Source organism: Ceratotherium simum, chromosome 9 (assembly GCF_057802395.1).
Source record: "Ceratotherium simum simum isolate JZ-2026a chromosome 9, ASM5780239v1, whole genome shotgun sequence".
Lineage (NCBI taxonomy): Eukaryota > Metazoa > Chordata > Mammalia > Perissodactyla > Rhinocerotidae > Ceratotherium > Ceratotherium simum.
Genome location: NC_141908.1, coordinates 83,216,763 through 83,233,467, shown reverse-complemented (window position 1 = coordinate 83,233,467; position 16,705 = coordinate 83,216,763). Strand labels below are relative to the sequence as shown.

General features: G+C 46.5%; 2 protein-coding genes across 5 annotated transcripts; both read left to right on the top strand.

Moving 5' to 3' along the window:
- Nucleotides 1-216: 216 nt before the first annotated feature.
- LOC101403569 (gamma-crystallin B) lies at nt 217-2,057 on the top strand. Of its 3 annotated transcripts, none has more exons than XM_004426851.2 (3): nt 217-225; nt 314-556; nt 1,782-2,057. In XM_004426851.2, the coding sequence occupies exons 1-3, from the start codon at nt 217-219 to the stop codon at nt 2,055-2,057; spliced, it is 528 nt and encodes a 175-aa protein (XP_004426908.1). The 3 variants fall into 3 exon arrangements, with proteins under 3 accessions (XP_004426908.1, XP_087291092.1, XP_087291093.1); XM_087434966.1 differs by having other exon boundaries at nt 314-560; nt 1,786-2,057; XM_087434967.1 differs by having other exon boundaries at nt 314-570; nt 1,799-2,057.
- A 6,641-nt stretch (nt 2,058-8,698) lies between these two features.
- LOC101403302 (gamma-crystallin C) lies at nt 8,699-10,495 on the top strand. 2 transcript variants are annotated; one of them, XM_004426850.3, is made up of 3 exons: nt 8,699-8,707; nt 8,806-9,048; nt 10,223-10,495. In XM_004426850.3, exons 1-3 carry the CDS (start codon nt 8,699-8,701, stop codon nt 10,493-10,495), a joined length of 525 nt encoding a protein of 174 aa, XP_004426907.1. The 2 variants fall into 2 exon arrangements, with proteins under 2 accessions (XP_004426907.1, XP_014640257.1); XM_014784771.1 differs by having other exon boundaries at nt 10,220-10,495.
- Nucleotides 10,496-16,705: the final 6,210 nt, after the last annotated feature.

Below are 16,705 nucleotides of genomic sequence, written 5' to 3'. Positions count from 1 at the left end.
CAGCTTTAGTGAATTAGAACACCCCGAACCTCCCAGAAAGAATGAGAGTGACCCGGCCAGCTCGCCCGACGCCCAGGGGGAGGGAGCGGGAGCTGGCAAATCCCCTTACTCACCGAAATGGGCCCCTTTGTGCATTTCCTGCGGACGCAGCAGTCCGGCTGCTATATAGACAGCGGCCTCCCAGCCCCTCCACGCCAGCCCCCTGCGCGCTCCAAGATGGGAAAGGTGAGTGCGGGCCCCGGTGCGCCCCCGTGGGACCGAAGCATCCTCGGCGGGGCCAGCGCTTCATGCCCCCACGTCTTCCCTCCTGCAGATCACCTTCTTCGAGGACCGGGCCTTCCAGGGTCGCCGCTACGAGTGCACCAGCGACCAGCCCAACCTGCAGCCCCACCTGAGCCGCTGCAACTCCGTCCGCGTGGATAGCGGCTGCTGGATGCTCTATGAGCGCGCCCACTACCAGGGCCTCCAGTACCTGGTGCGGCGCGGCGACTACCCCGACTACCAGCACTGGATGGGCCAAGGCGACTCCATCCGCTCCTGCCGCCTCATCCCCCCAGTGAGTGTGGCCCTGTCTGTGTCTTCCGTCTCTTTGGAAATGAAAGCCGCTTAAAAATCCCATTCTTCCTTCCAACCAGAGCGCAGAAAGTGGAAGGGAGCCTAGTGGATGCAGTCTGGTCTAGAAGGTGCATCAGATGGGAAGCCATTCTTCACCAACTCTGGTGGTTTTTTAAAATCACACGTTCCCAGATTTTGTATTTTAAATGTAATCAAAATTAAAAGACTAAGGACTAATTAAGAAAAAGCAGGGCATGGAGGAGACTGAAGTTACCATCTATTCAAGATGTAATTTCTTAAAGTGATCATTCTAAGCCATATCAACTCAGAAATCCAGTGGATCAAAATTTATTGATACAATCTGAGTCTGTTTAATTGATAAAAATACTTTTGCTGGCTTTGGCTTCCTTTTCTGTTTGATTATATTCCTGGAGAAGATAGGCCCCTGTCTTCTGGTTTCGGTTCTGATTTCGTGGTGGATAGCTGCCAGCTGCCTTAGAGGAATACATCAGAGGAAGGACCAGAGCCAGCCCATGTCTGAGAGTCAACACGGTTGGAGCTTGAGCGCAGAGTTCCTACAACTGCACGTGGGAGGCGTGGGCACAGTGTCACCCAAACTGGGCTTTAGGAGGATGATTCATGCAGCTGGGGGAAACGAGTAAGAGGAGGAGAAGGAGCCAGAGAGGAAGCTGAAGTGTTGGACAGGTTGAAACCCGAACGGAAACTGAGGCCATGAAAATAGAGATGAGGAAAACGTGGCATCTCATTTTTATGAGAGCTTAATAATCCTGTGTTCTATAGTGTACCTCAAAACCAAAACATGGGTTTTACAGAAAATAGCTAAACATTGATTCCTTTTTAACAAGAGTAATATATCAAATGAGACTTGACTCTCACTTTTCTCCTTTGAGAAGGACTTTCTCTAATAATAAGCATTAGATTGACAATTTTATTTTAGGCAAACCTTAACTGCCAAGGACAGAGACTGGTGGAGAGCAGCTGAATGGCTGCTGAGTTCTGTCCCCAGCTTTGCCCATAAATCATCAGACTCAGTATGGGTGGGTGGTCAGGGCCAGGAAGTCTCTTTAACTCTGCAACATGGCTGTTCTGGAAGCAAGTTTAGACCCAGAGAACTTCTGAGCAGGTGTGGCCGGGGAGGTGCAGGGGCTGGAACTTTAATTTCTGTTTGTGTTCATGTGCTTTTCCTCTTCTGTCTGCTTCTCCAGCAAGCGGGCCCTTACAGGATGAGGATCTACGAGAGAGATGACTTCAGAGGACAAATGTCAGAAATCACAGATGACTGTCTGTCTCTTCAGGACGATTTCCACCTCAGTGAAATCCACTCCCTCAGTGTGCTGGAGGGCTGGTGGGTCCTCTATGAGATGCCCGGCTACAGGGGAAGGCAGTATCTGCTGAGGCCGGGGGAGTACAGGCGCTACCACGACTGGGGGGCTGTGAACGCCAAAGCTGGTTCTTTGAGACGGGTCATGGATTTTTACTGAAGTATTTACATTCTTCACTTTTCTCCTTTAGAATCTAATAAAATATTTAGCTTGTCTTTCTGGCACTAATGGAGTCCTACCTTTCTTTCAATCTATTAAGGCTTCGTAAGCAATAATGGTACTTGGCCAAACAAAATGACATGTTTTCAAGATAAGAAATGATGTCTTGTAAGAGGAATGAAGTAGAGGATGTTGTTGCCAGCATTCTTGTAAAGACTATAAACCATATAGGCTCAAAGTTCTATTCAATTGGGCCAAAGCCATTTGTGGTTAGTCTTACAAACATATATTTGCAGCTACAATGATACATTAGTACTCGTTGAAACACCTCAAGTTATCCCGGCCATCTTCCCTATACAGTCCAAGTCTTAGCTGATGAGGAAAGTCGTTCTCAGCATCTAGACTCAGCTCCATAAACAAACAAACTTGTCCCTCTCACCCATTGCACCCCATTGCACCCCATCCTTCTAGCAGCCACTGTTCCTTTTCTCCCAATTCCATTTCCAATACTTCATTCCTCCGTAAGATTCCCAGTCCAACTATAATTCACTGTCTCTTTGCTGTAGGTGCTTTGTAGAGAATTTCAGGATTTCTACCAAAACCACATGCTCACAGGGAAACTCAGCTTCCTAGCATTTTAATAGGAAGTAAAGTATTATGACTACTTATTATCAAAAGTAACACTAAGTGGAAAATAAGGAACTGAAATTTTCTAGAGAAGTTTGTTTGTATGTTTGTTTATTTTTTAAAAATGGATTGAGGTCACTAATAAAAAATTACAGTATAATAATTAAAGAAATTTAAAATAGGAGAATGAGGAAATTGAGTCAGAGGAAAAACAAGAGTAAGAGAGAGAGAGATGGAGGCAGGAGTGAAGTTCGACCCACGCCGTATACTGTAAGGCACTTTGCTGGCTGTTGATGGAGAAGATCTGGATCCAGCAACTAAGGCCGAGAGGGAGACAAGATCAGTTCCACGACTCACAGACTCTATAAGGCAAATAAATTAATGATTCAAAACAAGCCTAACCATTTCCAGTACTGAAACCTAGAAGAAAGTTTTCCTGTGGGTCCTGGTGAAGAGGTTACTGAGTAAACAGCATCCTCACTAGCATCCTGCAGTAATCAAATATGATTCTTAGGGCTGTTTCTTCCAAAGTTCCTCAATAAAGCTGGTGGCTTCGGGTCAAGATTCATCTGAAGTAGCCCATCCTTTGAGATTATAATGAAATGGCTCAACTCTCGTCTCACGGGGCATGGGAGACTTGTGTCCCACTTCATCCAACACATTATACCCAAGGTCTCTGTAATTCTGCAGAGGGGAAAAGTGGTTTGTGCTTTTCCCAGGTGCCTTCCACTCTGGACTCCTGTCCCTTCATTGGGGACAATCCTGCTCTCCCATCTGTGCCCCTTCCCCTCCCTGCACCACACTGATCCAGACGGGAAACACAACTCCTCTTCCTTAACTCCTGAGCCGTCTCTCACATAAAGCATTAATGTGTGCAGCAGCTCTGTTGTAGAGGTTCTGGAGAGAGATGCGAATTTAGATCATACAGCACCAGAGTATCAAATTTAGTACCAGGGGGCCCTGCTCTGGACGGTCTGCAAGCTCCAACCTGCCACTGGGTGGCCTGGTCTTCTTTACCTCCCTTGCTCCTCTCTTCTCTGTTCTTAGCTGTACCCACATGATTGTTCATTTTTCATAGAGTCTCCTTCCAACCCATGCTCTCAAGGACTCCATATCTGCCACCCAAGTTGCTTATAAACAGAGCATTTAATTTGTTGCTTAAACTAAGTCATTTTTGAGAGTGAAAGTGTGTACTATTAATGATTACACTGGGACAAGGGGCACGAACCAAGACCATTCCAGGCAAAGCGGGGCATATGGTTAGGCTACTCATAAAGGTTCCTTCCCTGGAAAATAGTCAGATTCTTGAATTATTTCATATTAATTGTTCCTAAATCCCAGTTCTTTAACCTTTAAACTCCCAACAGTAGTGTTGGCTTCCTGGAGACGTTAACCAGAGTCCTCTGTTTGTCAATAATAATATATCAAACATGAATTGGAAAGCCAAAAGCTCCTCGGAGTGCTGAGTTTTACACTAGTTTACTAGTAGGCATAAAATCACAGACTTCAGACGTGGAAACTTGCCTGAAACACCTGAACTGAAGGTGCATACAATTAGAGACCCTGGATCTCATTGACCAAGTTTTTCTTCTTGCAAATCGGTTTCTTCCATCCCTGAGGCAAAGAGAATGGGACCTTCCCTCTACTCTTAACATAAAGAAAAAGTCCACAGTGGGGAGTGGCCGGGGAACTAACCCCTAATTCACCCCCTTCCTCCTTCTCTCCTCCTCCCCCTAAAGTAAACCCTGGACCTCCAAAACCAGAAAGAGTCTGGGGTGGAAGCAGCCTCAAGAGTGGAACAGGAGAAGGGACACTCTACGGGATTCCACTAACCTTTTCCCCCTTAAGGTGAACCAACGCTTCAAGGTAATCCTACAAGCTGACACACTCCAGTATTTCCTGCGTATCCTGACTCGTAATGCTAAGCCCAGAGTTAACATCTTCTTCTTCCTTTTCCCCCTTCCTCCCTTTGAATCTACGATGTCTTCCGGCCTATCTAACCATATAAAAGGCCCACCAAGCAAGGAAACTGAGGTAGCAGCTATTCCATGAAGGAGGGCCAAGAGCTGCTGTACTGAGCTGTTCCCTCAAAGGGGTCTCCTCATGGTGGGTTCCCTCTGCAGTCTTCCTGCTCTGCTGCCATGGGGCTAGGTCCTAATGTTAGTGTGTGTCTTATTCCCTCCCCTCCAGACTTTGAGATCAAATTTTCTTCTTTGTGGGTTTGTTAAAGTAAAAGTGACAATCACAACACCTGTTGCTTAAACAGGAAGAAATGTATTGCTTTAACACAAAAGTCAATTTGTTCCAAAAGGAATGCCATAGGAGTTAAGCAAAGGTGGGTCAATGACTGCTTCCTGTCTTCCTGTCAATTATGGAACAGTCATCAAAGACACACGGAGAAAGAGGCCAGAGGCTTGCGCTATGATGGAGATTCTTGGTCCTTTCCCCAGTCTCCTTAGTTGGGGTAGTTTGGTCTACATGGCCTCCAGTCAAATGACTTCTTCTCATTCAACCAAGCACAGATATGATACAAATGCCGCATTAATTACTAGGAAGCAGGAAGACGGGTGGTAAGGTCAACTGCTGGCTGGACCTCAGACAAGCAAAACTCTGGACCTCGCAGCTGCTGTTGTGACATTCATTGGCATCTCAGACAGAATTACCAAGGAGCAGAGGGTTTAGGGGACAACACAGTGTTCCTGTTTGCTCTCTTTTGCTTACTCGTCTCCCTATGATGAAGGCCCATTAGATCAAAGGCAGGGATCTCGTGTCATCCCACACACTGAAAGTTGCAAATGCTGAACTCTGATGTGACTGTGTATGCCTGTGTGCGTTGAGCGTTTGAAATAGTCCCCATGGATTATCACAGCAATGAATTTCAGACTAGGGAATAACATTCATACCCCCAGGCATTTACTGAGCAACCTTAAAGTGCCAGTCCATTTCGTCAGTTAGTGAGAATACAAAAATAAAGATGGAATAGGGGCTTTCCTCATTTATTTCAAGGAACTGATGTCTAAACAAAATAATTAGATAAGCAATCGTTACCGTTACAATGGTATGAACAAGATGCTTGAGGAACAGTATTAAAATCAGCCTGGAGGACTAAGAACGATTCCAGAAAATCTTTACAGAGGAATTGACACTTGAGCTGAACCTTGAAGAAAGGGTAACATTTCTCTGGATGAAAAATGTAGAAGTAGTGTCTTGGCGAAAAGGATCAATACACTCAAAAACAAGAGAAGTGTGAAAATAACATTGTGCATCTGGGGAACTGCAAGTGGTTCGGTGTGCTCTGGCAGCACATCTGGGGACACACAAGATGTCAGATTGGTGTGCAACGCTAAGGAGTCGGTGCTCGGAGGCAGCGGGAGTCAGGAAGTGTTTCCAGCAGGTGAGCGGCCATCTTAGTTCAGTGTGCTATGATAAAATCACCATGTACTGGATGGCTTAAACAATAAACATTTATTTCTCAGTTCTGGACGCTGGGAAGTCCCAGATCTGGATGTCGATAAATCCCGTGTCTGGTGAGAGCCTGCTCCCTGGTTTGTGGACGTCTTCTCGTTGTATCCTCACCTGGCAGAGAGAGAGAGGAAGCTCTCGAGAGTCTAATTTTAAAAGCACTGATCCCATCACGAGGACTGGACCTTCATGACCCGGTTACCTCCCAAAGGCCACATCTCCAAGATGCCATCATGTTTGGAGGAAGGCAAGACTGGACCGAGTCAGGAGACTGTTGGAAGTCCAGCTGAGATCTGATGAGAGTCCAGGTAAGGCCGCTGCAGTTGTGGGGGTGGGGGCGTTTTAGGACAGCTTTATCGCTTTCCCGTGTCACCAGCACTGTCACTTAAGGGCTGGGACTTCTGCTTTGTTCTCTCGTTATGCACATATGAAACTTTATAGAACAAAGCAGACAGCGTTTCTGCCTACATGTTTAAGGAGAAAGTATCTGTGCTAAAAAACACTACCTAGGGATGGCTAAAACACATCTTTCCCTTACCAAAAAAATGAATGAATAAGCTGGAATACTGTTTTTTACTACCCTGTTTGATCCAAGAACAATCTGGTGCTGGTTAAAAATACAGATTCCTGGGGGCTGGCCCAGTGGTGTAGTGGTTACGTTCGCACATTCCTCTTTGACAGCCTGGGGTTCGTGGGTTCAGATCCTGGGTGCGGACCTACTCACTGTTCATCAAGCCATGCTGTGACAGCGTCCCACATACAAAATAGAGGAAGATTGGCAACAGATGTTAGCTCAGGGCCAATCTATCTCACCAAAAAATAAAAAATAAAAATAAAAATACAGATTCCTGGAATCTTTTCCAGATCTAATGATGCAGAATCTCTAGAGAGGCAGGACCTGGTAGTTTGCATTTTTAGTAAGCACAGGTGGTTCTTATGCATACCAGAGTTTGAAAATTCTAGATGATTTCTAAAGTCCCTTCCAAATCTACATTTTTTTCCTTTTATCACCAAATGGCTTCCTAGCAGAGAAATTTTTCAGGCATTTTTGAGAGGATTGAATATCTTTGAGAAAGATGAAAAGGCTGAAGTCATCCTTAATAACGTTGAACTATTACTAATATCAAACATTTATTCAGTGCTCATTTGTGTCAAGTGGATGCCAAACACATTATACACAAAATCCCAGTTATTCATGTCAATGTCCTTTAGCCAAAGACCACTAGGAACACTGGTTGTGAAACAAGGTGGGTTCAGTACTTGTTAGGGCGGGGAGAGCACAACATGGGGAGGTGTGGAGTGCCTCAGTGAGAGGGTGTTTGAAAGATACAGGATTTGTACTTTGGTTGGGTGATTTGGGGAAGGGTCTAGAAAAGCAGGGCTTTGCTCTAGATGGAATGTTGTCAGGAAGCGGGGGTAGTTTTATGATTGGATGTCTCCATAAATCCACTCCGGGCGGGGCTTAGGACAAGGATAGAGCTGTGATTGATAAGGAAGTTTCAGTTAATCTTTTTGGCTGAGGGGGTGTTTGGTGTCTGTGGGTGGCACGCTGTTTCTGCCTGTGCTCAGAAGAACCACGAAGTGGCCTTATTTGGCCTTGTTTCATCGTGGTCTCAAGGTCACCTCGCCTGAGGTTGGTGTTTTGTGTGATTGTTGATGTCTAACAGGGAAGTACCACTGCCTCGCTCTGAGCCAGGCCAGCTTCCAAATGTCGGAGGCGGCTCTTCCTTCCTTCCGTTCTCGTTCGACCAGTCTATGTCCCGTGAGATAAGTGCGATGAAATAATTCATGGTCTGAGAGGTCACATGGCTCGCCAAGTTCATGCAGCTCCTCCGTGGACATTCTGAGTCCCTGAGGCTTTACTGCCTCCCGCAGCCCTGGAGAAGAGAAGCAATCTATAAAGCAGTATACTTCTCTGTCTCAGACCCATTGACCAGAGAAACCTTTCCCCTGGCTCTTATCAGAAGCTGGCTACCAGAGCTGATTTCCAGAACACCCACCAGAGGGAAGTTATAGCTATGTCTTCAAGCATCGGGTCAGCACAGTCAAAACTAGCAAAACCAGAATGCAGACTTGTGTCTTGCACTGGAATGGCAAACTGTGTAAAGAAAAAAGTGTTCAGTTAGAGTGGTCTCTGTCACCATTGTGCTTCACCAGGCCTCTATGGAAGTCTGGGCACTTCTCTGAAGACACAGGTTTATCCCAGAAAATACATGGGGCATAATTAAACCATATGTGTAGAGACATGAGTTTCAGGTCAAAATAGGACTGAATTGCTGATAAATTTAGAAAACACTAACAATCCAAATGAAAGCAAGTCTCGGGAATCATCGAGGACACGCACAGAACAGCATTAGAAAGTACCAGAGAGGGAGGGCAAATCTACAGGAATTTCCATTGAATGCAGCACGTAAAAGGGATCTATAAAATCCCCTTACTCACCCGGGGCCCCTTTTGTGCTGTTATTGCCAACGCAGCAGCCGCCCTGCTACATAGAGCAGCTGTCACTCTTGTCCCCACACACTGGACGCTGGTCATTGCTGTCAACAACCATGGGGAAGGTGAGCCGACGAGGGGCCACACTGTGTCCACTGAGTGTCTGCTGTGTGTGGGGGGCCCTCCCAGCTGACGTCTGGCTGTCACCTCGTTCTCCCTGCAGATCACCTTCTTCGAGGACCGGGCCTTCCAGGGTCGCCGCTATGAGTGCACCAGCGACCAGCCCAACCTGCAGCCCCACCTGAGCCGCTGCAACTCCATCCGCGTGGACAGCGGCTGCTGGATGCTCTACGAGCGTGCCCACTACCAGGGCCTCCAGTACCTGGTGCGGCGCGGCGACTACCCCAACTACCAGCACTGGATGGGCCAAGGCGACTCCGTGGGCTCCTGCTGTCTCATCCCTCAGGTGAGTGTGACTTGATGGCAATCATACCACCTGAGTGTCCTCATGGCACTGTTGATGAGGGTTGGGGTGAGGGAGATTTTCCCTTAAAAACACCACAGGTTTAAGTGGGCTTTGGATTCCTGCCTTATCCCAGATAGATACATGCACAAAAACAGAAGAGAATGTAAGGAAGAATTCACCTCTGGGAAGAGTCACCTGTATTTTTAATTTTCGGTACATTAGATCAAACAAAAGTTGTCCTTAACAAATGTAATATCTTAGTAGAATGTGAAATGAAACTTGCAAAAGAGGAAGCTCGTTGGGCATGAGAAGGCAGTATTTCTGTCCAATTCATCTTTACTCGTAGTAAAAGAATTGATAATGAATGAATTAGATAGGTTCCACGGTAGATGGTAAAAAATGGAAAACTCTGTTGTTAATATAGGCTATTCAAAGGCAGTATCCAACTTTAGAAAAGGTAATTTTCCGTAATTTGGAAAGTCAGTAGAATTCTGGTTCCAAGTGACTATTTAAACCAATTTTTCACTGAAGTATGTGATTTTTAAAATCCTACTTAAGTGATAAATTTATATGTATATAAACTTGGGAGATAATACTCATACTAAAAAAATACTAGTCAAAATACTTTACATCTTCCCCCAAATATAGGTTTGAATTAACACAGGGCATCAGGAATCAAGATTTTTGGGTTTGTGTGTGTGTGTGTGAGGAAGACCAGCCCTGAGCTAACATCCGATGCCAATCCTCCTCTTTTTTTGCTGAGGAAGACTGGCCCTGGGCTAACATCCATGCCCATCTTCCTCCACTTTATATGGGACACTGCCACAGCATGGCTTAACAAGAGGTGCATCGATGTGCGCCTGGGATCTGAACCGGCAAACCCCGGGCTGCCGCAGCTCAGCGCGCGCACTTAACCGTTTGCACCACCGGGCCGGCCCCAAGATTTTCAAGTTCTTAGTGGATTCTAACCCAGACTTTGAACCTCTTAAAAATTCCATCTCCTAAATAGGAAATAGAAACTGAGTGTGCAAATATCTGTAAAATGCTAGTGGGAGACAGATCCGTGCATTCACAGCAATCCCAGTCTCAGTTTGTATGCTGACAGTCCCGGGACCCGCTCACCAAGTTCACCTGTTGTCGGGTTGCTTCTTCCTTCTCTCTGTGGACCCAGCAGACCCGCTCCCACAGGCTGCGCCTGTACGAGAGAGAAGACCACAAGGGCCCCGTGATGGAGCTGAGCGAGGACTGCTCCAGCATCCAGGACCGCTTCCGCCTGAGTGAGGTCCGCTCGCTCCACGTGCTGGAGGGCTGCTGGGTCCTCTACGAGATGCCCAACTACCGGGGCCGGCAGTACCTGCTGAGGCCCGGGGAGTACAGGCACTACCACGACTGGGGGGCCGTGGACGCCAAGGCAGGCTCTTTGCGGAGGGTGGTGGATCTATACTGAAACAGGTTCGCACTACCATTTTCTCAATTTGGAGCCTAATAAAGTATTTAGTCTGCATTGCTGGCAATTGCTGGCTTCTGTGTTTCTTCCATGTGTGCCAATTAATTCCCCTGTAAGTGGTCCCAGCCAACAAGTGGGGAGGATCTGTCCCAGAAGAGCTTCAGGGTAGAATGAGTGCCCAGAAGTGGGGCGGAGGGAGGAGGCGGCCTGTCTGAGACAGAAAGGCAGGTCACAGCCAGAGCAAGCAGAGAGGGTCACTGGTGAGAAGGGGGCATTCAGCTGAGGGCCTCAAGGAACAACATTCAGGAGTTTTCTTCTGACCCCAGAGGTAATTGGAGACCAAGGGGTCACAGATGAGTGGTAAAGGGAAGCCCACTTGGCAAAAAGCCTGATTAGACAAAACAAGGAATAATGGTTCTGTTCACTTTCAAGCACAGTGCTGTATAACTCATGCCAGGGCTGCCATTGGCCATTGCCTACCCTGGGACTAAGTTAGAGACCCTCTCCTGTTCTAAAGGCTCCTAACCAGTACAGCCCCTGGGCTGAACACTGCATGAAGGGCAGAAACCGCACAGCTAATGAAAATAAATTAGTGAGAGACACACGCTAATATTTTAAATAGAGTTGCATGATATTGTGTACCACAAGCATAAAAAGGCCTTTAAGTGCAGAAAAACAGGCTTGGATTTAAAGGCACGTTGAAGCAATTCATAATTCCCAGAGCCCTTTGACTGAACTAGAATCTGCTTGCTTACAAGCAAAGCCCTGCATATTAAAAAAAATAAAAATGAAAATCTTTTCATCAATAGAGAATTAATTTATTTTTAACTTGAAAATGTTCTTACTACTTTATAAATTCTGTAAAGAAAGAAGTAGGGGGTCCTTCTGACCCCACTCTTCATTGCTAACCCTTGTTGATACCAGGAAGGTGCCTTCCTGAAGTTTTCCCTCATTTATCTAGATGTCCCATGAAACATAGGCTATTTTTCTTTAAAAAAATGGAATCATGCTGTACATTTTAGTCTGCAACTTGTGTTTTTTTTCAGTCTATGGAATGGGTTTAAAGTTTAATAGGAAATGAAATTTTAGAGAACCTTATTAGGCCTGTTATGGTACACAGAGTCGGTAACACCTCCTGCAATTTAATAAATCTGTCAAGTTTGCCGCACTACGTCAGCGTTTTGGTTGTAGAACACCTTCAGGCCCCAGGGGATCGTTCCATGGGATGAAGTTAAAACAAAAGGCTATTCTGTCTTAGTGATGTTACCTTCATGCAATTAAACCAAGGTAAAGTTACTCTCATGGTTGGTCCATTTACCCCACCAGAAGGCTTAGGAATACACAGGAGGAGCCCATTTTTCTAAATCATGTTTTCTATTAAAACTAACTTGAGTAGGTCATGAATTAGAATGCCAAAAACATATAAATTCTTGACATAAAGCATGAAGGCTCTAAAGACATTTCAGAACTTCAGTGGAAACCTTTAGAACCCTGTTTCTAAGTTTAGGGGATATACATGTATTCCCCTCTATTGCTATTATTAAGGTTTGAAAGTTTTGAGACGCTCTTTCCTAGAGGTCTCTGTTTATCTGTTTGGGTTTTTTCGGGAAATAATTGACATGCATCACTGTACACGTTTCAGACGTGCAGCATGATGGTTTGATTAGCATATATTGTCAAATACAACTTGCTTTTACTGTGTGATCTGATATGGACATACATCTAGGTCAGTACCTTATTCTGTCCAGTGGCTGTGCTGTGCTCCATTGCTTGGAGGTCCCTGCCTTCCTTCCCCATTTATCCACTGGTGACTGGGCTTTCCCAATGTTGCTTTCACAGACAAGGCCGCAAAGAATTTCATTGTACATATACCTTTATCTACACATGCCATAATTTTGGGCAATGACTAAAGTTAAGTTTTCTCTCATCCCAGTGGAATAAGTCTTAGATTCCTAAAATATTTTGAGTTATAGAAAATAGTGATATTTCTTACATACTTCATTTTGCAGACTGACATTTACACCAGCTACACAATACACTGCATGCAGCAAAATCCTCATCTGAGTTAGTCTCTTTTTCCTTCCCTTTTGTTTGAAACCAGCTGAATAATTAGGGAGCGACAAAGGGTCACTTTCTGGACTAGAACTCAGGACAACAGGTGGCTGATCCTGACTTGTTCTCCCTCCAAGGACTGCCCCCATCAGGCATTCCACACAGCTGGGGTCACACTCCGCTGCGCCCCGTGTAAAGATTCTCAGGTCCTAACTTAGGTTCACCTAGCACACTGAGTACAATTAGGCCTTACACACATTTGTCACTCCCACAATTTTCTGCAGAGCATTGAAACCAAGCCACATTTTGGCCCAAGCAATTCACTTTTCAGCTCTACGAGAAGTGTGGGGTTTTTTCCCTGTTTCTTCCCCCGGGCTGAAATAAAGCCTTCTCTCTTCCTAGATACTGAGAGAACCAAGCCCAAAGTTCCCTTGTTTGGGTCCTCCCAATGGATCCTAAATTTCAGGTGTAACTGTGCGTCGCTGAGGTGGCCCGTTCAGACACTCCCACTGTGTTCCTCCAGGTGTTTGCTGGGACTCTGTCCCAGCGCCTTCTCAGAGTTTACTGTTTTCATCCATCTCTCCCCACAGAAACAACTCTGAGCAAAATGATGATTTTTTAATTTATTTTTTATTCTTTAAATTTTTAATTCTGGCCCCGTGGTGTAGTGGTTAAGTTCCCACACTTCGCTTTGGTGGCTGAGGGTTTGCAGGTTTGAAACCCGGGCGTGGACCAAGGGACCACTCGGGAAGCTATACTGTGGAGGCGTCCCACACACCAAATAGAGGAAGATGGGCACAGATGTTAGCCCAGGGCCAATCTTCCTCACCAAAAAAATAAATAAAATGATGACTTTCATTCTTTAGATCACGGTTGCTTATTCCCACTATGTAAACATAAGTAACTCAGCAAACACATCCTCCACACAGTGGGTCACAGGAACTGAAAGCAGCATACTGTACATGGTTGGTGTTCAACCCATAAACATTGACTTACAAGATTTATGACCCAAACTCAGGACAAAGTATTTCCATGAGTCAACACAGGGCTGTGGCGATTCTCTGAACGTGAGAGGGGCTGATGTTGCAGGTCATCTTCCTCTCCAGTGCTCCTTCCAGTCCATCACACTGTGCGCTTCCAGGCCGATGAACACGCTCTGAAGTCTTCCTCGAGTCCCAGAGTCTGGACGTTTATTCCTCCTCTCTCTACACCATTCCAGCTCTGTGCGTGCAATTAATTTTCTCTGAGTCAAAAGCTCTGTGTACTCTTGTTCCCTGCAGAACAAAAGTGTATCTAGATCCCACCAGAAATGGATTTCTTAGAAATATCCTTTTATTTATAATAACCTAAGAGGTAACCTGTCTTTGCGTTTTAAAAGTATTGCTTTTTCTTATTTCCTTAAATTTAGAAACTTCCCTTTCAGTTCTTTTTTGTGAGATTAAGCATCTTAAAACTATTCTCCCTTTTGAATCACAATTAGCCAAGATAAGCTTCTAGGCACCGCTGCAACAAATTCAGACTAAATACTGTGTTTGCTGTTTTTTTTTACCATATTGAAAGTTTGAAATTCTGTGAACTCCCTTAGTAAAACATTCCTTACACCTTTTTATGAGGAAGTTCTCTTGAAGGACTAATTTGGATTTTCAACGTTAAGGTAATTTCTTTCTTAATAATTATATTCAACGTTGTGGCATGTAAACAATATGACAGTCCTTACAGATTGAGTTTGTATTTACCTTATTAAGACTGCCTTTTTTGCTCCCTCACTTAAACACTTGTTGTCTCTCCCCAACCTATACAACTAAGAGTGCAGACCACGTATGACATGGCTGAAGCTCTGCTTCTATTATCTGGTAGACAATGTCCCAAATTCCTTTTTTTTCAAACGTCTCCATGGCATCAGCCAGTGATAGCAGCCCGAATACTCCAGAGAGGACAGGACTGTGGCTTTGACAGCAGAGAGGAAACCCCACCTCACGGCCTTTGTGTGGTTCTTGCCAACGCAGCGGTCATCCCGCTTCAGGGACCCTGCCCGGGGGAAGGGAGCCACGTCCACCTGCCCAGGAGGGTGGGGGGGAGCCGTGTCCACCCGCCCCAGGGAGGGGAGCCCCCTGCCCAGGCCCAGGGAAGGGGGCCTGGTGGACCGGGGCTGCAGGCCAGCCCCTGAGCTGGTCCTTCCCTCCTGCAGATCACCTTCTTTGAGGACCGGGCCTTCCAGGGTCGCCGCTACGAGTGCACCAGTGACCAGGCCAACCTGCAGCCCCACCTGAGCCGCTGCAACTCCATCCGCGTGGACAGCGGCCGCTGGATGCTCTATGAGCGCGCCCACTGCCAGGGCCTCCAGTACCTGGTGCGGCCAGTGACCACCGCGACCACCAGCTCTCCTTCCGCTCCTGGCGCCCGCCCCCACGTGAGCCTGGTCCTCGGTCCTGCTGAGCCCTGAGTGCCATCCTGGCCCCAGGTGTAGTATTCCTACTAGAGGATCGTAGCCTTCTGTGTCTGGCTCTGACCATGTTCTCTTTTCCTTTATTAACACAAAGCTTTTAACTGGAAGTTTTATTTTGCTAAAATTAACTCACCTCCACTGGGAGGAAGTAGTGTTTGTTATTAGTTCAGTGTCTATGCCACAGGTGATGAATAAGCAAAGGATTAGCTCCTTACTACCAGGTGGCCTTGGGATAGTTCCTTGGGCTGTTTCTCTCTTTCCTCATCTGTGAAATGGGGCTAATAAGAGCAGCTCATTCACAGGGTTGCGATAAGGCCGAAAGCAGGGCACCTGGCACATGGCAGGCCATGTGGGGAGTTAATACTCCCCAAAGTATTAACTATTATTTTTATTTTTTTTGTGAGGAGGATCGGCCCTGAGCTAACATCTGCCAATCCTCCTCTTTTTGCTGAGGAAGACTGGCCCTGGGCTAACATCCATGCCCATCTTCCTCCACTTTATACGGGATGCCACCACAGCATGGCTTGATGAGCGGTGCCTCGGTGCACTCCCGGGATCCCAACCGGCGAACCCCGGGCCACCACAGCAGAGCGTGCGCACTTAACCGCTTGCACCACTGGGCAGGCCCCTTAACTATTATTATGAACATCAAGGCCTCTCAAGTCCTGCTTTTCGATTAGGCAAAACTGGTAACCAACAATGTGACTCCAACAGCTCCTGCAAAGCCCACTCTCTCCCATAGAAATCTCCAGCAGCCTGGAATTCCACAGTTAGGGATGCTCTACTTTGACTATGACAGAGTCCTGCAGAAAATGTGCCACTTGTGTGAAGCTGGAAACCCCCTTAGAGGGTTTAACACCTTATGGGACCCAGGCTGGCATTCAGAGCCTGAAAACCTGGGCTTCCACTTTCCTTCCTGACTCTTCTAATCACAGACTGAAAGCTCTAGGCGTTAGTTTTTCATAACGAAAGAAAAGCTTATAAAGGTTTCTGCACGTGTGAAGATCAAACTAGATACCGCAGGTGCGAGCCCTTTGCAAACCATGAGGTTGCCTTAGGAGCAGTCGTCTAGGCCGCAGAGTGATGCTTCTGAGGACCTTTCCTGAAGAGGATTTGGCGGTGGAGGAAGGAAGACGCCGAGCGGCACCTGCGGGAAGGAGCAGATAAAGAAGGGCAGCGCTCAAGGAGGGACAGACGGGACTTGCCCAGACAGCAGCCTGCCGTTCCATCTTCCTAAAGGTTCTGTAATCTGTGGTCTGGAAAGTCCTCCCTCGGGATCTTGAGCTTCCATTTTCAGTAATTACCCAAAACTGCTTTGCAGGAGCACGTGCCAGAGCTGAGAACCGAAACCGCACCTGTGCCGGCTCTCGCTCTTCAGGATTTTAGGGCAGCAGCAGGGCGTAAAGCTTGAAGCTGACATTAGGGACTGCCCGGGCCGGACTCTTCCTGAATCGCCACCCAGCTGTGCCCCACTTTGGGGAAAGCAATTGGACTTCCTCTCCCTAGCCTCTTCTAATGCTGTTGTCCTTTTATTTTAATGTCTAATTATTTGTATATCATCCAAGGAGAGCGTCAGTCCACCGTAAGTCTATGAAGGAGAGAGCAAAACAGATGTATAAAAATTGTTACTTAAGAAGGGTACTAAAATGGCCAGTGTGTATGGTTCTTGTCGGTTGCCGCCCAGACAACTCTAGAGAGCACCATTCAGGTCA

Coding starts and splice junctions, on each gene's coding strand:
- LOC101403569 (XM_004426851.2), top strand. Junction 557..1,781: donor CCTGCCGCCTCATCCCCCCA/GTGAGTGTGGCC, acceptor CTGCTTCTCCAG/CAAGCGGGCCCTTACAGGAT.
- LOC101403302 (XM_014784771.1), top strand. Junction 9,049..10,219: donor CCTGCTGTCTCATCCCTCAG/GTGAGTGTGACT, acceptor CTGTGGACCCAG/CAGACCCGCTCCCACAGGCT.